Here is a 24,954-nt window from a genome sequence, read left to right on the forward strand (position 1 = left end):
ATGCCTCTTTCAATGCCTTAGTCTTGGACTGAGTCGTTGGACTATTTGGACATGTAATGGGTCCTTGCTGTTATTTCTAGGCTGGTCCACATTAATTAAGTTATTCTGATCTCATGATCTAGTTGCGGGTTTGATAGGTTAACCTTGATTGACTTGATTATTACTCGAGTTAGAGGTTTGTATGTTAACATAGGTTGACTTAGGCCGAGTTTTTTTTTGTCATTTTTTACCTAATTTTGTCTTTTTGTGTTTAATTGGCTAAGAATTGAGCTACATTGTTTTACCTGTTTTAGAAAAAGGTTTTTTTTCCCAAGTTATCGTGATCAATTTGTTTTTTGTCCATTTGTTGTTGCTGCTTATTTTTTTATCATCTAATTAAAATAAAACCAAACCAATGTTGAAAGATACAATGAAAAAAATTAATTTTAAAAAAAAGTCAATTAAAAAAATCTGGGACTAGATTGAAGAGATTTTAAAAATCAAATGACTAAACTAAAAGAAGAAGGGAAAATGACAAATAAAAAAAAACAAAATATGGGACTGAACCTGAAGAGATTTCCAAATCGAGGGACTAAATTAAAAGAAGAGAAAAAGGTGTAAGGGATATGTCATGACATGAGAAATGTCCGCCACCTTTAGGCAGAGCCTTATCCTTCCTCTATTCTTCAATTCATGTATTCTTTGATGTTGTTGGAATCTTTGAGGCGTCCTTTTTCCTATAAGGCGACATGTGTGGCAGTATGAGGTTTGATGTGGCTCCAACGACCCATTCTTCTTTCCTTTCTCTCTTTTCATGCCTCAATTTTTCTATTCTTTAATTATAGTCCTTTTCACTCTCAATCTTTAGATAAAATTAAGAGTTCGAACAATACTCACAAAATCGATTACCAACTTGATGCTAGGATATTTTTTTGATATTGTGATAACCATATAAAAGGTAAATTAAAATAAATTATCAACTATAAGTCCCAATAAACATATAATGTAAGAACTAAATTAAAAAAAAATCAATATCCGGAACAAACAAAAGGTCAAAAAGCAAAAAATAATAATTGTTAAACACTGCGAATTATTATTGTAATCCAAGTGTTTATAGATGTGAGAGAATAATATTTTTCCCACACCATTTAGTTTATGTTTGACATTGTATTAGTTTTTACGGTTACAGTGTTTTTTAAAATAATTATAAAAATATATATGTTGGTTAAAAATGTTATAAAATTAATTTTTGCATGCAAAATAAATGAAAAAAATATATTTTTATAAATAAAAAACAAGTTATCAAGATTTAAAATATAATTATATATAAAAATAAAAAAATAAAAATTATTTGACCACCCAAAGAATTTTTTCTAGGTGATTGGGTAAAAAGTAAAGATATAGCAATAGTTTTTTCTAAAAAAAAAAAAACCCAGCTATCAATTCTATCCAAATCAACGTATAAAAATCTGCCACGTAATTAAATCACTTTTTAATATTCCAGTTAAACTAATAAAATTTTCTCTTTCTGTTCACTGTCAACAGCTACGGATCCCTAATTGATAAAAGGAATCCCTAATTCCTCTTTCCTTCAATCGATTCGATTCTATTCGGTTACGCGATTCTCAATATTTCGATCAATTCTAGCAACTCACTCACGACGTCGTTTCGGTTCTTGATTGTGATTCTTATTTTTATTTTTATTTTAAATTGTGGACGAGAATTGGAATCAAAGAATGAAAAATGCCTGTGCTGCGTAGTCGAGTGCGCAGAGGCCGAGGAGGAGCAGCAGCAACACCGGAGCCAGAAAAGAAACAGCAGGAGCAGAAGAAGAATCCAGTCGAAGTGGTAGAACCGATTGCGAAGAGGACAAGGAGAAGGAGGGCAGCAGCGGAGGCGGGATTGGCAACGCCTAAAACTAACGATAAGGAACATAAAACTCGCAATGAGAGGGTAGGAGTGGGTGGTGCTGTTTCAGGGGCGGTGAAAGAAGAGGAGGAGAACAGGGATTTAGAGGTTGCTAGAGAGAAGAAGGGAGTGTTGGGAGAAAAGAAGCCGATGGACGTGTTAGATAGTGGTGGCAAAAGTAATGATAAGCCGCTTGCTGGTGGTGGTGACGATGAGGGAACCGCTGCCCCTATACCCGACCAGGTTCTTTTTTTTTTCCCTGAATTTTAATTTTAAGCTAAATTTGCTAATTTGAAAGTTGCTTGATGGCGATCGCTATTGTCATTGTAATTAAAAAGGTATTTTTTTCCTTAAGAATTTTGATTCTTGAAGTTGTGATCTAGTATATTTTCTTTGGTTATCATTTATTCTCTACTTCTGATTGAACAACCAGAGAGTAATAGTTAATGCAGATAAAATTTTAAAAGATTCTGTCGATTGCGTATGAGACTGAGACCGCTATAGAAACCTTTTTTTTTTTTTTTATCTGAAATGCTACTTGTTCAATCCTAAAATTCATATTTTTTTTTGCCAAATCTTGAAATCAGCTGTGCCAAGACAGAATATTTGTAGTTTGTGAGATATTTTTTTTAGGAGGGTTGCAGAATTTTTTAGTTTTGTTAAAGATTTCTTGAAGAACTATAAAAGTGTTGGAAAGATGTTTTTCCTAACAATAATTTTCTTTTTCATTTTGAAAAAGGGCTTTATCTTGTCCCAAGTACTGTTGTTTTTCGATGTCGTGGAATTGATATTTGGTAATTGTGTTTTATTTATTTTAATGAAATAAATAAAAAAAGGATTATGAAAATAGATCAGTGGAGTGCAGAAGAAAGTGAAAACTACTTCGCAAAAGTAGGCACACTGCACCCTGTAGCCCTTTTACTGGGGACAATGCCTAAACTCTTAAACCCATGTCCATATACAGTACTGTTTTTCATAAATGGAATTCTCTGTTGAATTGATGGGGTGGTCGTTGCACTGTTGGATGGCAGATTATAAGAAAGTTTAGGATTCAAAACTGGAATATTTAGTATAATTTTCAAAGGTTTGAGAAGGAGAAAATTATTAAGTACTCCCGGTGTAGTGCATGTCCCTCACTTAAAAATGGGACCTATCATGATAACTCCGTGGATTCCATTTTTTAGCGAGCATTGTGCCAGGAGCACCCAGTAATCTCTCTTCGAGATCAATGAAAGAAAATTAGGGAAATATGTTGTAATCTGTTGGCCCCATTTGTGAGATAGAAAGCAACAATTGAATGTACCACTTGTCATATTGATAGCTTGTTTAATTAGATGTAAGATTCAGATGTTTCTATATTTCTCGGCTAGATACTACATGCACATAAAATTATAGTTTCCAAATATTTCTGTCTAATCTAAATAAAAGTTATGGTTGCCAACAGATGGACAAGAATATAATCACATTTAAACAATGAAATACCAATTAACTGTTAAAGAAAATCAATCAATCAACTAGCAAAGAAAATCAAGGGTTATTAGGAAAACAAATTATTGGCAGAGTTTTTAGTGAAAGTTTATTCAGTTATTCATGTACTGTCATTAAAAGTTCCTCCTAATCTGAATACCTTGATCTTTCTGTGACTAATTAACTGTTATTATGTAGTCAAAATTGCTATTCTATAGTCAAGAGTTTGCATGAGTTAGAGAGCTAATATAACAACTTTGGTGCATAACTCTGCTGCAAGTAATTGTCAGTCCTGATTATGAAACTTCTTGTATTTTTCATCTGTCAGAAAGGAGTAAAGACCCTGTTTTTGTGGGATTATTTAAAAAACCCATGTTTGTCTTTAGTGAATGCAATTCTTTGTGAATGTTCATCATGTTTCTTCCTCTTGTAGAACTGATTCCTAGTTTGATTCTGCATTTCACCATGTCTACTAGGGCTTTAGAATAGGAAGAATGTTTTCTTTTTCTGACATTGATGGCAAGCATAATTTTCAGCTGTTATCGTTGACAGATTATTGTCTGTGTTGACCAAAAAATAATTCGTGTTTTTCTAGTCTCCATAGCAAGTCTCTAGGCCCCTGCTTGACTCTTTTTTGTCATTGCTAATGCACTCAGCTTGATTATCATTAAAAAAGATGAAATTTTAGTTCTTTTTAACACATTGCTATTACATTGTGCCTATTGTTTTTCATAGAAAATATAAGACTTGTTTCTAAATCACCTCATTATTTTTCTCCTTGTTTATTCGCTAAAAGTCAAAAGTTCTTTAGTTTGCTTCGAAGCACCTCATTGCTACTTTGTCTACTCCATATGCAGTCTTTTTCAAAATAAAAATAAAATAAAATTGAAGCTGCTGGAATCATGATCGGGTCACTAAAACTAATGCAGTAATTTAGGAGGCAATATGAAGAATTTACAGTGTTGTCTGTTCATGATGGCATTGATCAATTATCTAAATTGGGAGTCTTCCTTGAAAATACTTTTGTAGAGCTTAAAAAGGTAATGTGTTTAGACATGTAGAGAAAGAAATGATATGACCATTTTGTGCAGGCAGCAGCTGCTGAACTATGGCAGTATTTTTATCCGCTCTCCCCTTTACTTTTTTTTTTTTTTTTCTGAATCTCTTGTGGATGAATGTAATTTCTTGGCTATGGTGCTGCAGGTTCAGGTTGAGGATTCCCCTATGTACAAAGTAGAAAGAAAGTTGGGAAAGGGTGGCTTTGGTCAAGTGTATGTTGGTCGACGTGTGTCTGCTGTAAATACAAATGATAAAGCTGGTGCAGGAGCTGTAGAGGTATAGCTGTTGTGTTTTTATACACGTGTGATGATTGAGTGTGATCTGATCTTTGATCTCAATGTTTTATACTATCACCTCTGAACTTTGGATTTTAGGTGGCACTAAAATTCGAGCATAGAAGTAGTAAAGGATGTAATTATGGACCACCGCATGAGTGGCAGGTTTATGAGTGAGTATTAGATTATATCCATCATGCTTTCTTATGGCTGTTGCATATTAATAATACATATTCAAATCCCTTTCCTTTTCTTTTTTGGAGCAATAATTTTGAATCAATGACTTTTTGTCCCTTGCACAGAACTCTTGGTGGCAGTCATGGTGTACCACTAGTACACTATAAGGGTCAGCAAGGTGATTATTATGTCATGGTATGCTATCTTTGCTTTTGTTTCTGGCTCAAGATTGGTGGATTCCTTTAGCTGTATTTTCATCTTGTTTTGGAATTGTTTTTAACAGCAAACCCTTGTACTTGTAGGTTATGGATATGTTGGGTCCAAGCCTGTGGGATGTTTGGAATAACAATATTAACTCAAACTTGTGAGTTCAATTGCTCAATTGTTTTGTTGTCTATTAGTTTATCTTTTGTGCATAAGTTTGCTAAATTAAGTCCTGGTCTTATTGGCAGAATGTCCACTGAAATGGTTGCATGTATTGCCATTGAAGCTCTATCCATATTGGAAAAGATGCACCTTAGAGGGTAAAAGTTCTTTGCATATGTTATACTGCTCTCTAATTTTAGTCTTGATAAGATGAATTGGATTGGTTTGGTCTGGCATGTGGATTGGATGATATACACTTCTATTTGTGGAACTGTTAGTTGGCTATTTATGTTGTGTGATTAATCTTGTGAATTTTTAATGTCATATTTAAATGAAAAATATGTGATTCTCAGACTACATTACACAAACTTTTGCAGTTATGTCCATGGAGATGTAAAGCCTGAGAATTTTCTGCTTGGCACTCCGGGAACTCCTGATGAGAAAAAATTATTTCTTGTTGATCTTGGATTGGGTAATTAGAAAAATGTCATTCTCATCTCTTAAATTAACTTTAAACTGTTGATTTTTGGGTATTCTGACTGTCTCCATTGAACCACAATTTTCTGAATTGTTCTGGCCATTCAGCTACTAGATGGCAAGATAGTTCAACTGGTTTGCATGTTGAGTATGACCAAAAGCCAGATGTTTTCAGGTTTAACTTTTGATTGTATCATTTTTTATATTAAGAAATTAATTGAAATAATTTTTACTGTCTTTAGATTTGTTTTAATTAAAAAATTTTGATTGTTGGCTTTGTGATAATTTTGTTCGGGCAGGGGAACAGTGCGTTATGCTAGTGTGCATGCTCATTTAGGGAGAACTGGTAGCAGGAGGGATGATTTGGAATCTCTTGCTTACACACTTATTTTTCTTCTCCGTGGTCGTTTACCTTGGCAAGGGTACCAGGTAGGTCCTTTTTTTTTAGTTTGGGGAACATGTTTGTCACTTCTGCTTCACTTGTGCATAAACAAATAACTGAAAGTTCACTTTTTTTGCTTATACTTTCAACATTATTGTGTTCTTAGGGAGAAAACAAGGGGTTTGTTGTTTGCAAGAAGAAGATGGCAATAACCTCAGAGGCGCTTTGTTGCTTCTGTCCACAGCCTTTCAAACAGTTCGTTGAATATGTGGTGAACTTAAAGTTTGATGAAGAACCTAATTATGCAAAATGCATTTCCCTCTTTGATGGAGTTGTAGGTACAAATCCAGATACGAGACCACTTAACACAGAAGGTGCCCAGAAGGTTCACGGGTTGTTCCTTTTTTGTTGGAGTTATTAGTTGTTTTCTCTTAAGTTGGACTTATTGAGCTATTAACTTTATTTTTAATGAAACAGTGCTTCAATTTTTGAATTTCAGATTTATTTAATCTATACTTTTGGTGTTGTGAAGCTTATTTATCAGGTTGGTCACAAGAGAGGTCGATTGACTATGGAGGAAGATGATGAACAACCAAAGAAGAAGGTTCGCATGGGCATGCCAGCAACACAATGGATTAGTGTGTACAATGCATGCAGACCAATGAAACAAAGGTACAAAATATGCCTCAGGTCATTAGTCATTGGCCTTTTTTTATTGATTTAATCGGCCACTGTTTTGAGTCTGTTTTGCACTGTGAATCTTTTATTCATTCCAAATATTTTAAAGTTCCATGTTCTCATGCTTATTCAGCATGATCTCTATATCGTGTTGTTAGGACATTAGAGTGGTCGGTTAACTCAAATTAGGTGAGGTTGAGAACTTTGGCATGCTTTCTTAGGTATCACTATAATGTGGCTGATGCAAGGCTTGGTCAGCACATCGAAAAAGGAAACGAGGTTGGCTTATTTGTTAGCAGTGTAGCTTCATATCAAAATCTATGGGCCATTATTATGGATGCCGGTACGAATTACTCTGCACAAGTCTATGAGCTCTCACCATATTTTCTTCGCAAGGTACATGATTATATCTTTTTATCTACCTGAAGCATTTCTATCACTGTTATTCTGAATTCGTTCTTGTTCTTTGGAGAGTAAGTAGCTCATTGACATAACTTCTAAACATGTATAGTAACAATTGCATTATTATTGTTTTCTTTTTGGTTGTGTGAAGGAATGGATAATGGAGCACTGGGAAAAGAATTATTATATCAGTGCCATAGCTGGAGCCAATAATGGAAGCTCATTAATAGTAATGTCTAAGGGTCAGTCTAAACTGTTTGAATTTTTGGTTTTGTAATTGTCTCTACTTCAATTTTGTCTGACTTGCTGTATTCCTTTTGAGTTCAGGTACTAGTTATATGCAGCAGTCGTATAAAATTAGCGATTCATTTCCTTATAAATGGATTAATAAAAAATGGAGGGAGGGCTTTTATGTGACTGCAATGGCTACCTCAGGAAGTAGATGGGGGGTTGTTATGTCCCGTGGTGCAGGATTTGCAAAGCAGGTCATCTTTGATTTTAATTTTTATTAAAATATATTGTATTCCATATAGTGTTTTAATATATTTTAGCATTGGATGGCGATCTAATTCTATGTATTAATTTCAGGTGGTTGAACTTGATTTCCTTTATCCTAGTGAAGGCATCCATCGACGATGGGATTCTGGATATCGTATCACGGCAACTGCAGCAACATGGGACCAGGCGGCTTTTGTTCTGAGTGTGCCGAAAAGGAAACTTACAGATGAAACACAGGAGACCCTTCGAACCTCAGCTTTTCCTAGCACACATGTTAAGGTTTGTCTCTCTACATAGCATCAATTTTTCTTGAATACTAGTTTTCATGTCTCAGGATCTAAAATTTGAGATGGACCTTGCAGGAGAAATGGGCCAAAAATCTATATATTGCATCCATGTGTTATGGACGGACAACATCATGAGCTGCGTCTCGCCTGCCTCCCCCGCGATCCCATTTAAGCTATGATGGTTTTTGTCAAGTAGCGTTCATTTAGGCTTGGAGAAATTTTGATTAGTATATAGGTTATCAATTTTAATAAAAAATATAGAAGCTTTAGTTCTTCCTTAAGTCGTGTCTGTCAACCTGTGAAACTAAGTGGGCTTTCTCTTGTGCTGATTGTATGCCATCGAGCAAAAGCTAGGAGGATGGCGGTGCCTCTATTTAACTTTGTACAGTTTTTGATAATTGGCACCCTGATTAGGGCAATTTGTAAAATTTACGTTTCTATTTGGGTATGGATTCTTTCATTTTGATCTGTCATGTTGATGGTTTTTGTTTCCTAACCATGTTTAATCAATGCATTAGACGTGAATTCTATACAATTACAGTGTTACTTCAGAGAAAGTACGAGCTTCCACAATGCGCTTTGTGCAAGTTGATTGTTAAACTCGTAGATGGCTCAAGTGATAGGAAGCTGCATTGTCAGATGAGGCAAAGTTTCAAATTTAATGAGCATTCACTTGAAATGGAAGAGATGCTTAATATCGTTCATTTGGGTTTGAGAGATGACGAGCTACCTGGTACTAATAACCCTGCTGACGGTGTGATAAGTGCAAATTCAAGATAAAAATCAATATAAGATGAAAAATTATAATTGTTTAATTATGGTTTTATTTCAAGTTGGGAGAAATTAGTTTATGAAGGCCAGTATTTACTGTTATGTGATGAAAACGATAAATTACAAAGAACATTACAGGCACCCTTCTTTTTACAAACAAAGAAATGCAATTTCCACTTCTCATCCTCTGTCCACTGCCTGAGAATCTATGGCGTTGGTCTGCCACATAACCTATCCAACCGAACTTCTTCCTGGTGTATCACATGACACCAAAGTCAGACACATCAGTTTTATAGCTTCTCCACGGCCAGTAAAGAAGAAAGATGAGGATGGGTAAAGACATGGAATTCTAGAACATCAGTGACACAAGCAGGTAAGCATACACACATTATTACCTCGAAGTCGTCATGATCATAACGAACTACAAAGGTGCATCTACAACCATTTATATCATGTAATTTCCTGTTGATCTCTACAATATGGGCATCACAGTATACTGCTCGTTCTTCTCTTTCCTGAAAATCATGCATGAGCCAAAAGCTAAGACGGGTATGACTAATAGAAACTTTAAAAAATTAAAACTAGTTCTGTTTCAATGATGGGTGTGCCTCCCATTGATTCAGGTAATTGCTCATAAAACTACATTAGCCTAAATGCAAATCAAATACAATCTTAACAGGCGGTATGATGGTGGGTGATCATAGCTGAAATCATTGGCAAAATAGATCAAAGGTGAGTCTGACCCAACATTTCCTAATTTAAGTACTTGTATGCATGAATGAATGTGTCTCTGTTGACCTTCTTGGAGGCCTGCGAATTGCAGAAGAGCTTGGATCCATCATTCACTGGAGGAAATGAGGATTTTGAGCTATATGGATTCATGCATGTATAAATTGATAGTGCATGCATGAAAATGGAGGATTGGACTCCAACTGCGCCAATAAAATGTCAATTGTAAGATAATATTAAACATTTAAGTCAACAAAGGGAAGACATTGTGTACTTGTTCAGCCAACAAGTTCTATTCCATAGCTTTTCAGAGAATTTGTTTTTGCTTTTCTTAAAAAAGGTTAATAAAAGGTACCTGAAAGCACAGCACAAGATCACCAACTTTGACCCTCTGACATTCTGAAGATTCTAAAGGAATAGATCGTTCCCGCACTGCCCTTCTCACATTCACCCACTCATCATCTGTATTACGAAACCCAGCAAATCTTACTCGCACTTCCTGTATTGCAAAGCAAGACTCAAAACCTTCATCAGGTTGAGTGTTCACATAACCAACAATGAAAATATAATAAGTGTAAAATACTCTTACAAGTTCACCAGAGCAAACAACTCTATAGTTGAGGAAAGAAGCAACATCATACCTGGAAGCCAAATACATATTTGTTACACGTGCTACATTAATATAGAATTATAACAAGCTTAAAATTTTTACATTGACAAATTTACATTCACAACCAAACGAGCACTTAAAAAGAATAGTATGCATATATATATCATTAAAAAACCTGGATTGCAAGAAGAAAAAAGTAGATTTCAAGTGTATTTGATGTTTAGAGACATGAAAAACCAGAATATCAATATGTGAGATAAATCTGCAGAAGTTTATGAAGAAAGAAGAAAAATGGTGCATTTGTGTTGTATGATGGAATCTGACTTTCAATGCAGTTCATATATCCTCTCCATATTCCCAAAATGATGAATTTTGTTTGTCCAGTTTTTGAATTCAGAACACTAATGAAATATTTCATGCAGATATGTTCTCCATGCTGCTACAAGAGATCTTCAAAAATTGAAGAATGGCAACTGGGAAAACAAAAATCACTGAAAACAATTTTATTGCTTGTTTTATGATGGTGGAGCATGCTGGTAACATAAAAAAAATGCATATTTTAACCCAACGTATAGTTCTTTTGGAATCTTTAAATTCACCTTTTCTTTTTCTCCCAATTCAAGCAATATCCAAACTGGCATCTTTGGCTTCGTTCAAATTTTGACTAGCCTGCTCAATTTCTAACCCACATTCTAAATTTTATTCCATTTGAAAAATCCTACCCTTTTTCTGAAAAGAAAATGATAAAGAATGAATACAAGTACACATGCATCTGATATCTCATTAGAAAACAAAGATTGAGCTCTCAAGCAAATTGAAGAGACCAAAAAATGATATAATTATGTTGTTCTTCATAAATCTCATCTTTCAATGTGTTAAAATTTGAGAAATGCACATAAGGATTCCTTTTTCTTTCTATCTTTTTTTTTTTTAATTGAGACACCAAAGGCTTCTTCCAAATGACGTGTTTATGAATTACTGTATATTTTCATTATTTGTACATATACAGCATTTAAATATACACTTGTGCATCCTCACCAAGCATTATCTTTTGAGGACAAAGCTTCAAAAATCAACTCTGAAAGATCAGAGGCATTGCCTGTATAACAATTGACAGTGAAGATTACTAGATGCCATAACTTTATTTAGAAAGAGAGGAAAGGTTTCCAAATTTTACAAATACATGAAACAATTCTATCAACACAGACAAAGCATAGTGGCAATATGCTAACTGAAGATTCATAGGATAACAGGACCTGAATATGATGGAATATCGTATAAAATGTTATGAGGTTGAATCATGTTGCAACAATTTTTACCCGTGAATAACCATCCATAATGGTCAGAGTTAAAAGCAAAAGCAGTATGCTTCCAGTCAAATTGAGAAAACAATTGACACAGAAGGAAAACTCAGACAGGAAAGAAGTTATTGCTGAAAGCAAAGCATATAAAAACCTCAAAACAGACAGAAGATATCAACTACTGAATCCTGCTGACCAAAAGATAGATAGCAGAATGGAAAGCCACCCACACACCTGAATGATCAGGAGGTCAATCAGAAATTACATCACAAGATAGGTTACCTCTAAAAAGAGCAAGTCTTTGCCTGCTAAATATGAGTATACACAAATAATATTGTCAGTGAATCACTCTTAACGAGGTTAGGCACCATGCAAGTACATGTTCAACTACTCTCACACAAGAATGATACAAAAGCAATTTGATTAGATTGTTGTCATTGAAAAGAATTCTAATCTAATATCAATTAGGATGAGGATAAGAGCCTGCTACTAAATAATAACCAATCCCACCCCATGATGATGCGGCACAGTTGCACTACTATGCCTCAATGGCTTATGGCCTAAGGTAAGAACTAAAAAGATGCAAATTGATGCATGCTTATGCCTGTTTTCTTCTTAGATACCCAAACCAGAAAGCTAACCAGAAAGCTAACTATTATCACATAAGAATGATACAAAAGCAATTTGATTAGATTGTTGTCATTGAAAAGAATTCTAACCTAATATCAATTAGGATGAGGATAAGAGCCTGCTACTAAATAATAACCAATCCCACCCCATGATGATGCAGCACAGGTGCACTACCATGCCCCAATGGCTTATGGCCTAAGGTAAGAACTAAAAAGATGCAAAATTATTGATGCTTGCTTATGCCTGTTTTCTTCTTAGATACGCAAACCAGAAAGCTATAGTCACAGGCACAATAAACATAAGTATGCGATTGGATGATGGTGTAAAGACCCGCCATTAAGGACATCTAAAAGTTTTGAAATGAAAGACCATCACTACAATCTTAATTATAGTTCCACCAATGCGAGTTAAATGCAGAACCTTTGAGCTTTTGTGAACTCTCAGTTGCACCAAAAGAAGCACTTGCATCAGAGAGATCAGCGAATAATTTGAGAGCCATATTTGAAGAAGCAACTCGAGGTTGTGACTTCTTTAGTCTATCCTGGAACCAGCTTTTAACCTAGATCACAGCGAGAGTAAGGTAGGACTTAGGAGGAGACCAAGAAATTAAAAAGAAATGCCTGGAAGATTAAGAAGATTAAGAAAAACCTGTCGAGGTGTAATGGCTTGCTTTCCATCACGACTTGGCGCTAAACTGAAAATGACACAGTAATCTTTCACATAAACATTTATTCTAGGAAGGCAAGCACATAAATACAACAACGCATGAATTCCTTCCTATAAATTGAATAAATGGTACAGCAAGAATACCCTAAAATAGATTTTACCTAAAGCTGCTTGCAAGCTTCTCACAAAACTGCGGAGCTAGTGGTCCCTCCTCTAATTCCTTGAACATATTCTCCATTTCCAGCATCTTTTGTAAAATGTAAAATAATTATTATACAGTAGGCTAGTCAGTTAGTAATTGAGACATCCTTTACAGCCAAGAGAAAAATATAAGCACAAAAATATATCAGAGAGCAAACCATTATTGAAAATCACAGAGAGTGAGAGAGAGAGAGGGTTTAAGCAGGAATTTGGAGCCTAATGTTCACAACTTAGGGCAATGATAGAAAAGAGCGAAAAAGGAAGATATATATTACCTCAGAAAGTGTGAATTCAAAATCCATGGCTGTGATGAAATGGGAACCAGAGAGAGTAAGGGTTTTGCCTTGCCTGGTTTTCTTTTGTTTCTACTTTCTACGGGATTTTGAGGTTTTAGTCCTTCAATGAGTGCTTTACCTTTTTCCACTTTTTTTAACTGTTTTTCTGCTTTTCAATTCTTCGCAACCAGTAAGATTATTTTTTCAAAAAATCATATTCAAAATATTTTTAAGTTAAAATTAAAAAAAAATTATTCATAATTAAATAAATTGATAATTATATGTGTTAACAAATAAAAAAAACTATAAATAATAAATTAAAATTAAAATTAAAAAATACATGTAAATCAAGATATTTAATCTCGTAAAAAAATATATTTATTCGATTGTGTTTAATAAATTTTTTTATTAAATAATATTTTTATATAAGCAAACGATAATAGAAATAGAAACACAAATTAAATTGATTGAATAAAATAAAAAAAATTATACAAGGTTGCACATATTAGAAATATTATCTGAAAATATTTTTTATTTAAAAAAGTAAAGTTCATCTATATAAAAGATAAAAAAAAAAAAACCATAAGAACTTTTCAAATTTAAATGCATAACAAAAAAAATATAAATATAAATAATAATTTAGAGAAAAAACAATATAAAAACTTTAATTTTTAAAAATAATTAGAAAAAATATATTTTAGAAAAAAAAAAAAAAGGCAAAGGTATGATATTGATGGGCTTGGCCTATATTATTAGAACCCACGCGTGAGCTTGCCTTGGTAGACCCTTGCAACTGGACCCTTATTTTTTTTGTTGGAATTGGAGTGGACGACATGTCATCCATCTAATTTTTTAAAAAAAAAAATCAGACTACACATCGTCTAATTAAACCCAGATTCTGGCCACAATGGTTGCTGAAAAATCAGGACTTAAGTTTCTTTGACAACAAAAACCAGTTTTTCAACACATTGTTTACATAAAACACCTTTGAAACCATTATAAACCATATAAACCTATCAATGATCAAAAAATCATTCCAAAAACCAAAATCAACACGAAACCAAAAATCAAATTGAGTTTAGATCTATTATTTTATAAACTTTAAAGGTAAAAAAAAAAAAAACACTTAATATGAACTCTCCTTATTAAATAAAACTATTTGACACAAACATCGATCTTTTTGTGGCATAAATTGATGTCAACAATATTTTTTTCTCTTAATTAGGGACTAAAAAATAACAAAAATAAATTTTTATATCAAAATTGCATTTGAAAACAATTGAGGCACCAAAATCATATAATTCGCGTTATTTTAAAAATTAAAAGACCAAAGTATATCTTCCCGAAACTTCTAACACGCTACCCATATTTGATGTCTTTTTCATTACGATCTCTATTATTCCAATTTCACCATTGACTAAAAAATCAGAAGCAATTGATCTTAAATTAGAATCAAATCGCCTAAAATAAAACTTTGAGGACCAAAATAAATTATGAAAAAATAAATAGGCCATCCATAATAATTTGTACATGCATGAGCAATGCTGCCACCTACAGCGAATATTCCACGCGTTTTAATATTTAGTATAATGTTTGCTTGGTATCCATTGCTGCTCGCTCACCTGATATTTATTTGCTGGTCTAGGTGGTAAGGGAACCATTGATGAGCAGGGTTCAGTTTGGTGGGATTGGCTCAAGCCCCATTCCATGAACCACAGCCTCCCTCATCTTGTGGAATTTACGTGATCTGATCATGTAATAGTTTCAAATCTTACCTTCTTGATCTGATCTGTCTGGACTTCTGAATAAATGGAGTGACTAAATTTTTGTGTGGAATTGTCTATGATGCAGAAATGTGGCTGTTCAAAGTATTTCACTCTCAGCTTTATTAACTGTTATGAGGTTCAGTGTTCACGATAACCCTAAAAGATTGCTCTATGAGATGGTGGTTTGTGTGGAGTTTAATGGGTAGGTTACTAAATCTGAAATTTTTGTCTGAAAGTTTTGATTTTGTGGATTTTTAGGTTTCTTATCACAGTTCTTCATTCCTCTCTCTCTCTCTTATTTATTTAAGATTTTTTTTTTGTTTTAATTGTTGGTAATATATTCAAGATTGTTACTTTTAATTCATCTTCTGTTTGCAAGACTTTGAGCAATAATTAAATAGCAATTTCCTGATAAAATAGAAGGTTACACTAAAACTTAATGCCTTAAATGTTGTGGAAATTTAACTTAGTGACAAATTAACACCTCATCAAAATTAAATAATAAGCTAAATGATATAATAAATTCATTGTTATCTACACCAAATACAATGTGGATTACAACAGTGCATTCCTATTTTTTTTTTTCATCTGTTTTTTCACTTTTTATTTTTTTTCCAACTTTCCCCTTTTTTCTTTTTTCTTTTTATTTTATTTTTTCAAAATTACTTTCCTTTTTTTCTAACTTTCCTCTTTTTTTGTTTATTTTTTTTCAAAATTATCTTTTTCGATTTTACTTTTTTAATATTGAGCTAGTTAAAAAATTTGCTTTTTACTTTAAAATAATGTGGATTGCTACGGTGTTTTTCCACATTATTTTTCTATTTTATTTTTCAAAATTATATTTGTTGATTTTATTTTTTTAATATTGAGCTGATTGAGAATTTAGTTTTGTTCTTTAAAATATTGTTGATTGCTACAGTGTTTCTCCCCATGGTTTTTTTTGTTTTTTTTGTTTTGATTATTTTCTCTGAAATTATCTTTTTCGATTTTATTTTTTAATATTGAACTGGTTAAAAATTACAGTTACAATATATGAGAAAAACACTGTAACTTTCCTCTCAAATTACTGTGAATTGCCATAGTGTTTTTTCCCACATGGTTTTTTTTTCCAGTTTCTTTTGTGTTTTCTTTTTTTTTTGTAATATTTTTTTTCCAAAATTATCTTTGCCGATTTTATTTTTTTTACTATTAAGCTAGTTAGAATTTAATTTTGTAATAAAGTTTAATCATGTTGGGAAAGCATTGTAACTTTCCTCACAAAACACTGTGGATTGCTAGAGTGTCTCTCAACATGGTTTTTTTTTTCTTATGATTTTTTTAAAATTATCTTTGTCAATTTTATTTTTTTAATATTGAGCTGGTTGAGAATTACAATTATAAGTCATTACAAATAAGACTAAATCATGTGGGGAAGTACTGTAGCTTTCATCACAAAACACTGTGAATTGCTAAAGTGTTTCCAACATAGTTTTTTTTTCCTGTTTTTTTGTGTTATTTTTTTTTCTAAAATTGTCTCTGTCGATTTTATTTTTTTAATATTGAGCTTATTGAGAATTTAACTTTATAATTTTTTTTTTAAAACACTGTGAATTGATACAGTGTTTTCCCATATGATTTTTTCCAAAATTATCATTGTCGATTTTTTTTTAATATTGAGTTGGTTAAGAATTATAATTATAATAAAGTTAAATCATATGAGAAAAGCGTTGTAGCTTTTCTCACAAAACACTGTGAATTGTTATAGTATTTCTCTAAATAGTTTTTTATGATTTTTTTCTAAAATTGTCTTTGTCGATTTTATTGGAGAAAGTATTGTAGTTTTCCTCACAAAACATTGTCAATTGCTACAACATTTTTTCTCATGAGTTTTTTTCCTTCCAAAATTATCTTGGTTGGTTTTTTTTTTTTTAATATGAAGTTGGTAGAGAATTTAGCTTGATAATTTTTTTTTTGTTTTTTATTAACAGAAAAGCTAAATCATGTGGCGAAAGCACTATATCTTTCTTCACAAAACACTGTGGATTACTACAAATCATTTTGTTCAGTTTCTAAGTTTTTTTATCACCAACACAACTTTTTTTCTATCATGAAATATTGGCTACTTCATACCTTTAATTTTTATTATTTATCTAGTACTGGAATCAATCATATTAGATATTAGATGACATTTGCATAATAATTCTTTTCTTTTTCTTATTTTCTTTGTTAAGTACTTTTAATAATTCTTTTCATTAAATTTGTGTACATGCCACATGTGCATCTAGCGGGCATTCGTTATGAGTTTCCGAAGGTGAAGACATTTGAGATGGAGACATTTTTATATTTGATATGTCTACGAAAGTTGATTTCCCAAAAATCTATTCCTACGTGGGAATGTTATTTGTATTAAATTAACCTTTTTTACCATCTATATTTTATTAATTTGACGAATATGTCCTCAAAACTAGTGATAGCTGTTATCATTTTTTTAAAAAAAAAATGACTATCCTTGCACTTTCATTTTAGAATAAAAACTATATTATTATCCACCTATACTGTAAATCAGATCAAATTTATTTTAAATATAAAAAACATATTAAGATGTTAATGTGTTTTTTAGCAAAAATAATTATGGAAATTAACCTAATATGACATGATTGACTTAGTAGGTTAAAAAATAACCAGAATGACCAATAAGAATGTAATTTAGCTAAAAACATCAAGATAATATTTTTTTTAAATATTGAAACAACAACATATTATATCGACTTGGATTAACTTAGGTTAACCTATAGAATTCTTACATAGGTCATAAGACCTTGATAGTCCTATAGAAAGCAAATAAAAAATTTATTAAAATCAATTCTCAAACAAACCAATAATGAAGGATGAAATTGAAAACAAAATTCAACTAAAAAATTGAGTGAAGTCAACTAGGGTTAACTTGTCAAATCTAGGTTATTAAATCAGTGCAATCTCATAGAAAGTAAATCAAAGCAAATCATAAAACTCAATTCTCAATCAACCCAATGTTGAAGGATAAATTTTTTTAAAAAAATCAGCTAAAAAAGGACATAAAAACCACCCGAGTCAACCGATTAAACCTGTGACTTAAATCATGAGACCATAATAACCTTATGGAACGCAAACTAAAACAAATTATGAAACCTAATTCCCAATCAATTTAATATTAAAGGATAAAATTAAAAAATAAAATAAAAAAGGACTAAAGAAATATCCCTAGTTAATCTGGGTTAACCTACCAAACCCCGGGTCAGGAGACTGAGATAACTTAATAGAAAAAAATAAAAACAAATTATAAATTCCAATTCAAAATCAACCTAATTTTAAAGGATTAATTTAAAAAAAATATTTAAAAAACCAAAAAAAAACTCAAGTCAACCTAGCTGACCTGCAAATCTCGTGACCTGGATCATACAATTATGATAACCCTATAGAAAAAAAATCAAAAAAATAATTATGAAACTCAAATATCAATCAACGTATTGTTGAATGATGAAGTTGAGATTAAAATCAATTAAAAAAATAGCCCAAGTCAACACAATTAACTCGCAAAACTCGTGACTTAGGTTATGAAACTAGGATAATACCATAAAAAAAAATTGTGAACTTCAATATTTAACAAACTCAATATTAGATAATAAAATTAAAAAAATTAAAATATTTAAGAACTACAGTGAAAACCTTAACATTTCACTGTTCACTGCTATAGTGAAATGCCATAGCTTTTTAGTATATGTTAATTTTTATTTTTCGTGTAACAAGAATTCCTCAACCTGATACATGACAATTAGACATGCTATCATATGTGGATATTATTACTTATTTAATTGAAAAATAGGTAATTATATCACATTATGATTTAAAAAAAAATAGAGAAAGCTTAAAAATACAAAGAAAAAAAAAGATATGATACTTGGATAAATTTAATTAATTATTTGATAATTGAACTTTTTTATATTTTGACATTAAATTGAAAGAATTCATATTACCACATAAAATAGGGGTAAATACAAATCCAAACCTAATTAAAAAAAAATCAAATTTAAATATAATTAAAAATCTAAAATCTAAAAACCATAAGGCTTTAATCTAAACCCAAACTTGAAAATAAGAGCTCATTCAGAATTACGGTAGTGATTGCTTTTTAAAGTGCTTTCGCTTAGAAATATATCGAAATAATTTTTTTATTTTTAAAATGATCGGAAAATACCAAATAAATTTAATTTGAAGCAAATAAAAAAAAATTTAATTTTTCAAAAGCGCTTTTAAAATGAAAAAAAAAAGGCTTTAGGAATCCTTCATCCCAGAATCAAATAGGTCGCTATAGACTCTCTCCGCAAACTAAAACCCTTGCCTCTTTTTTTTTTTCTTCCTTTCTTGGGGTTGTCATTGACTAGTTAGTGGCTAGACCCAAAACCTTCATCTTTCTTATTATTTCTTTCTGTTTTTTCTTTCTTCCTTTCCCTTTCCCTTTCCCTTATCCTTATTTTTCTTTTTATCAAATCCGGATCTATATTTCTAGATCTTTATGTGTTTTTTTCTTAATAAAAGTGATCTAGATCTTTACAGATCTAAATCTTTAGTTTGTTTATTATTATAGATTCAAGTATGGGTTATCTGGATCTAGATCTTTGTTTAGTTTCTCCATTTATTAGGGTTGGTTTTCCATTAAGTAAAAGTATGGTGCTTGTTTATAGATGTTCTGAAGATTTTGATAAAGGTTGGAAAAGATTTTCATCAATGCCATCTTATTTGTGAATGCATTATGTTTGCAATGACAACTTAAGCTTGGAGAGTTTTCCTGTTAGGAATAAAAATGACAATTGCATTGCAATAATAAAGAATCATAAGCTTGGATATTCTTCAAGAGAAAATCTGGTGTTGAGATGTTCTATGGGAGTCAAACTACTATAATGCTATTTTAATGGAATCATCTATAGTTATTCTAGTCATTAGGGAGTTGTTTTGTTAGCTGCATTTCTTTAAGAAAATTATAGCTAATAAGAGAGTTTATTAGTTATGAGATTGTGGTCTTATTTATTTATAAGAGTTACGTTAACTCCAAGACTTGTACTATTTATTTAAAGATGAAATTCAATTAATAATAGACACAAGGCTTTATGGATACCTTCATTGTCAAATTTAATCTAATAGATTATGTTCTTATCAAATAATAAGAATTAACATTTGATATTAGAGCCTAAACTTTTGAAGGGAGTGAAAAACAAAAGGAAACTTATTAAGAGAGTAAAACACAAGAGAAAAGTGAAAAAAAAAACCCACTTTAAAATTGCAGGAGCAATCACCAATGGTATTTGATAATTTTGTGCAACCTGTAATTTCATGCTTCGATGGTCATTATGACCATTGGAGTTTGTTGATGGCAATGTTTCTAAGATCTAAAAAGTATTTGCATCTTATAAAGTATATCCTGAAAGATAAATATCAACAAATGTAATACAAAAAAAGATTCATGATGAATAAAAACTGAAGGACCTCAAAGCAAAAAAAACTACTTGTTTCAAGCTATACATCGTTTTATACTTTGAGACTATTCTTTAGAAAGATATCTCCAAGCAGATATGGGACTCCATGAACAAAAGATATCAAGTGACAACTAGAGTGAAATGATAACATCTTCAAGCTCTTTACAAAGAGTTTGAAACTCTTCAGATGAAGCCACGAAAATCAGTAGATGATTATTTCTCTAAAACACTAGCTATAACTAGTAAATTGAAACTTCATGAAGATAGAATGAAAGATGTTACTATGGTAGAGAAAATTCTATGATCAATGACAATAAAGTTTAACTATATTTTTTGTTCAATTAAAGAGTCTAACGACATTGATTCTCTTTCAATTGATGAACTATATAATTCATTGCATGTTCATAAACAAAAACTTTAACAACAAAAAACTACAGAAGAAGAGCATACATTACAAGCTATGACATTCTAAGAAAGAGGATGAAGAAGAGGTAACACCAAAGATGGGGAAAGAGGAAGCATAGATGAAGCCTATGATCCAAAAGAAAAATAAAAAGGATAAAGTGACAAGTTCTAGGCAAATAAGTTTTATAAATCTAAAATTAAGTGTTTTTGATATGATCGATATGGTCACAATCAATTTGAATGCTACACTAAATTGGAAAGAAATAAGATTGAAAAGGTAAATTTGTATAACAAAACAAAAAAAGAATGAAGATGAGGATACATTACTGATGTATGTCAGGAAATAGAAGAAACAACCTCAAATCTATGGTATATGAACACATGTTGCAGCAACCATATGTGTAGGAATAAATCAATGTTCTCATAGTTAGATGACTCATATAGATCAACTATGAAACTTAGAGATGACTCAAGAGTAACTTTAATTGGAAAAAGAAACATTAGAATTCAAGCTAAAAATAATCAGTTGCACATCATTATTAGTGTCTTCTATATTCCATAGTTGAAAGGCAATCTTTTATGCCTTAGATAGTTCCATGAAAAAGGTTATTCAATCATCATAAAGGATGAAGCCTATTACATCCAAGATTAGGAGAAGGGGTTAATCATAATGGCTTAAATGACTGGAAATAGAATGTTTCCTTTAAACATTCAAAGCTCACAACATTCATATTACTCAGCTAAAGAAAATGAAACTTGGTTGTGGTATGCATGATATGGACACTTGAATTTCAAATGTTTAAAAACTCTTCATGATAAGCAGATAATAGTTCGGCTCTCTCAAATCACATGCATAGATACAATTTATGAAGATTATGTTATAAACAATCAACACCGAGATTCATTCATACAAAAGAAAATAACAAGAGCATGCAAGCCACTACAAGTTGATCCATTACAATAGACATAGTCATATTCATCCAATTTCTAATGGAAAAAAGATATACTTCATTATGTTCATAAATGACTTCAATTAGAAAAATTGGATGCAGTTTCTACAAGAGAAATTAAAAGCATTCAAGAAGATTAAAGCTATAATGGAGAAGAAAAACGCTTTAAGATTAAAACCCTTCACAGTGATCGGGTAATAGAATATACTTTAAAAGAACTTGAAGATTTTTACAATAGACATTGAATTCAAAAACATCTCACAACATCATATACACAACAACAAAATTGTGTATTAGAAATAAGGAATTGTAACATTTCAAATATGGTACGAAGCATGCTAATAGTGGAAAAATACCAAAAACATTATAGCCTGAAGTATTTACAATGAAGAATATGACTCCTAAAGAGGCTTGGAGTGGTCAAAAGCCTACTACAATCAATCATTTTAGGATTTTTATATGCTAGATCAAAATCGATAGAAACTTAATGATAATAATGTGAAATGTATCTTTTTTGGTGTAAATGACTTCTAAAGCATACAAATTGTATGATCCAATTTTTAAAAAAACTTGCACCAATAGAGATGTAGTTTTTTATGAGAATAAGAAATGAAGATGGGATACAAATAAATCAGGGCAACAATCATACAACTTGTCTGTTAACTTTGATAAAGAAAAAGAAAATGTTTAAATTGATCATCAGACTACAACTTCAGATTCCTTTAAAGAACATACATCAATAGAATTTGTAAGATAAAGAGAATCATGTATAAAGAAGAGACCAACTTGGATGATATATTATATTAGTGGAAGCGAATTATCTGATGAAGAAACAACTACATATTATGTTTTACTTGTTGACAATGACCCTATCACCTTTAAAGAGGCAATCAAAGAAACAAAATGGTAGAGGACCATGTCATAATAAACTCAAGCTATAGAAAAGAACCAAACATGAGAATCGACAAGACTTTTTAAAAGGCAGAAAGTAATTAGTGTAAAATGGATTTACAAGACAAAGGTGAATGAAGTTGGTATTATAGAGAAACATAAGGCTTATTTGGTAGCAAAGAGATACAATCAAGAATTGAGAGTTGATTATAAAGAAGTATTTGCTCCAGTTGTATCCAGTTAGTTCTTTCAATTACAACACAACATTCATGGTCCATTTTTCATAGGGATGTAAAATCATCATTTTTGCATAGAGATTTACAAGAGTATGTGTACATTAAGTAGCCTTCTAGTTTTATATAAAAAAGGAATGAAGATAAAGTTTACAAACTAAGAAAAGCACTATATGGATTAAAACAAGCACCTCAAACTTGGTATAGTCGAATAGAGTCATACTTCAAAAAGGAAGGCTATCATAAATATCTTTATGAACATGCATTATTCATAAAGACTAAAGAAGATGGGAAGATGCTACTAGTTTTTTTTTTATATAAATGATCTCATTTTCATAGGAAATGATGAAACAATGGTTGCAGAATTTAAAAGCTCAATGAAGACAGAGTGTGAGATGACAATATGGGATATATGCACCACTTTTTTGGCATTGAAGTAAAGTAGTCATCAAGAGGAACTTTCATTACTTAGAAGAGGTATGTACAAGAAATTCTAGATAAATTCTAGATGAAGGATTACAATTCTATCATCACTCCAATGAACTAGGATTGAAGTTGTATAAAGATGTTGAAGGAAAAAAAGATAAAGGCCACTCTTTACAAATAAATTGTAGGAAACCTAATGTATCCAACTACAATAAGTCTAGATATTATACATGTTGTGAGTATCATAAATAGATATATAGAGCATCCAACAGAGCTTTATCTTGGTGCATCAAAAATAATATCTAGTTATTTGAAAAGAATGATTGATTATGGAGTTTTATATTCAAATGAGTCATCAATGATAATGTGTGGATATATAAATAGTGATCATGTAGGAGATGTAGATGAAATGAAGAACACTTCTAGTTATGTATTTATGATGGGATTGACAACAATTTCATGGTCATCTAAGAAACAATCAATCATGATTTTATCCATAACAAAAGCTAAGTAAGAAGAGACTAAGAAGTTTACTTAGGGTATATTCCATGAAAAAAGTTCTAAAATAAATATGTAAACTGGTGTCTGAAGACTTTTAGTTTAAAGGAGAGTACGTTAGGAATAAAAGTTACAGTTGCATTTCAATAATAAGGAACCATAAGCATGGATATTTGTTAGGAGGAAATCTGATGCTGAGATATTCTTTAGGAATCAAACAACTATAATGTTATCTTAATGGAATCATTTGTAGTTTTAGTCATGTTTTGTTAGTTGCACTTTCGGAAAATTATAGTTAGTGCTATTTTTTTTTTACAAGAGTTGCATTAACTCTAAGACTTGTAATGTCTATTTATAAAAGTTTTGTGTTTGAATGAATCCTTGTCTTTTACCATTAGAATAAAAGAGATATAAATAATACAATGAGTGCAATAGAAGATAGGAACTAACTCCTATATCTCAATAAGGATCAAGCTAGCCTATCTTCTTTGAATTACATTCAAAATTCAAATCTGATGTAAATTCAAATAACTTGATCGTAACAACTTCTATATGGCCCCTCAAGATGGGCCGCGGGTAGAGATGCCTATCTTGTCCTGTAACAACAAGAACTAAGAAGTAGGCAATGACTTAGTGAGAATATCAGCAAGTTGATCGGCAGAAGAAACATGAGCCACTCGAAGTAAATCAGATTGAACTTCATCTTTGATAAAGTGATAATCAACAACGACATGTTTCATGCGAGAATAAAAGATAGGATTGGAACTTAATTGTTTTGCACCAACATTATCATAATATATAACTAGAGAATTTGGTAAGCCAATTCCAAGTTCTGAAAGGAAAGAGCAAACCCAGCGAAGTTCAACAGTAGTGGTAGCAACAAAACGATAATCTGTTTATGTGGACGAGTATGCTACAATTAGTTACTTCTTTGAGCTCCAAGAGATAAGGTTGCGCCCTAGGTAAACCAAATAGGTATTGGTTAAAGAATAATCATCTCTATTACCAGCCTAGTCCGCATCTGAAAAGGCATGAAGTGAATTAAAGAAGCCATTAAGAGAGATGAGAATCACGATACGGTAGTAGGCCTTTATCTAGTGTACCACACAAGTAGCGTAGAATACGCTTAACAAGAACCTAGTGCTCATTGGTTGGCTT

General features: G+C 31.6%; 2 protein-coding genes across 2 annotated transcripts; one reads left to right on the plus strand and one right to left on the minus strand.

Annotated features, from left to right (window-relative positions):
* The first annotated feature begins 1,501 nt into the window (after positions 1-1,501).
* LOC7475098 (casein kinase 1-like protein HD16) lies at positions 1,502-8,428 on the plus strand. Its single transcript, XM_002298203.4, has 16 exons — positions 1,502-2,130; positions 4,558-4,689; positions 4,788-4,861; positions 4,991-5,060; positions 5,168-5,229; positions 5,318-5,389; positions 5,609-5,703; positions 5,817-5,883; positions 6,008-6,137; positions 6,257-6,475; positions 6,623-6,762; positions 6,990-7,164; positions 7,322-7,412; positions 7,498-7,655; positions 7,759-7,947; positions 8,031-8,428. The coding sequence occupies exons 1-16, from the start codon at positions 1,723-1,725 to the stop codon at positions 8,088-8,090; spliced, it is 2,142 nt and encodes a 713-aa protein (XP_002298239.1). The 5' UTR covers positions 1,502-1,722; the 3' UTR covers positions 8,091-8,428.
* A 334-nt stretch (positions 8,429-8,762) lies between these two features.
* LOC7470578 (protein SAWADEE HOMEODOMAIN HOMOLOG 1) lies at positions 8,763-13,297 on the minus strand. The gene is made up of 9 exons (XM_002299700.4): positions 13,139-13,297; positions 12,824-12,909; positions 12,645-12,690; positions 12,417-12,555; positions 11,104-11,164; positions 10,045-10,096; positions 9,811-9,954; positions 9,122-9,241; positions 8,763-8,977 (listed from the first exon to the last, which is right to left on the minus strand). Exons 1-9 carry the CDS (start codon positions 13,163-13,165, stop codon positions 8,933-8,935), a joined length of 720 nt encoding a protein of 239 aa, XP_002299736.1. The 5' UTR covers positions 13,166-13,297; the 3' UTR covers positions 8,763-8,932.
* Positions 13,298-24,954: the final 11,657 nt, after the last annotated feature.

Source organism: Populus trichocarpa, chromosome 1 (genome assembly GCF_000002775.5).
Source record: "Populus trichocarpa isolate Nisqually-1 chromosome 1, P.trichocarpa_v4.1, whole genome shotgun sequence".
Taxonomy (NCBI): Eukaryota; Viridiplantae; Streptophyta; class Magnoliopsida; order Malpighiales; family Salicaceae; genus Populus; species Populus trichocarpa.

Coding starts and splice junctions, on each gene's coding strand:
- LOC7470578 (XM_002299700.4), bottom strand. CDS start 13,165: ATGGATTTTGAATTCACACTTTCTGAG. Junction 11,165..12,416: donor GAGTTCACAAAAGCTCAAAG/GTTCTGCATTTA, acceptor ATTGTTATACAG/GCAATGCCTCTGATCTTTCA. Junction 9,242..9,810: donor ATCTTGTGCTGTGCTTTCAG/GTACCTTTTATT, acceptor CATGATTTTCAG/GAAAGAGAAGAACGAGCAGT.
- LOC7475098 (XM_002298203.4), top strand. CDS start 1,723: ATGCCTGTGCTGCGTAGTCGAGTGCGCAGAGGCCGAGGAGGAGCAGCA. Junction 6,138..6,256: donor TACCTTGGCAAGGGTACCAG/GTAGGTCCTTTT, acceptor TTGTGTTCTTAG/GGAGAAAACAAGGGGTTTGT. Junction 6,476..6,622: donor ACACAGAAGGTGCCCAGAAG/GTTCACGGGTTG, acceptor GGTGTTGTGAAG/CTTATTTATCAGGTTGGTCA.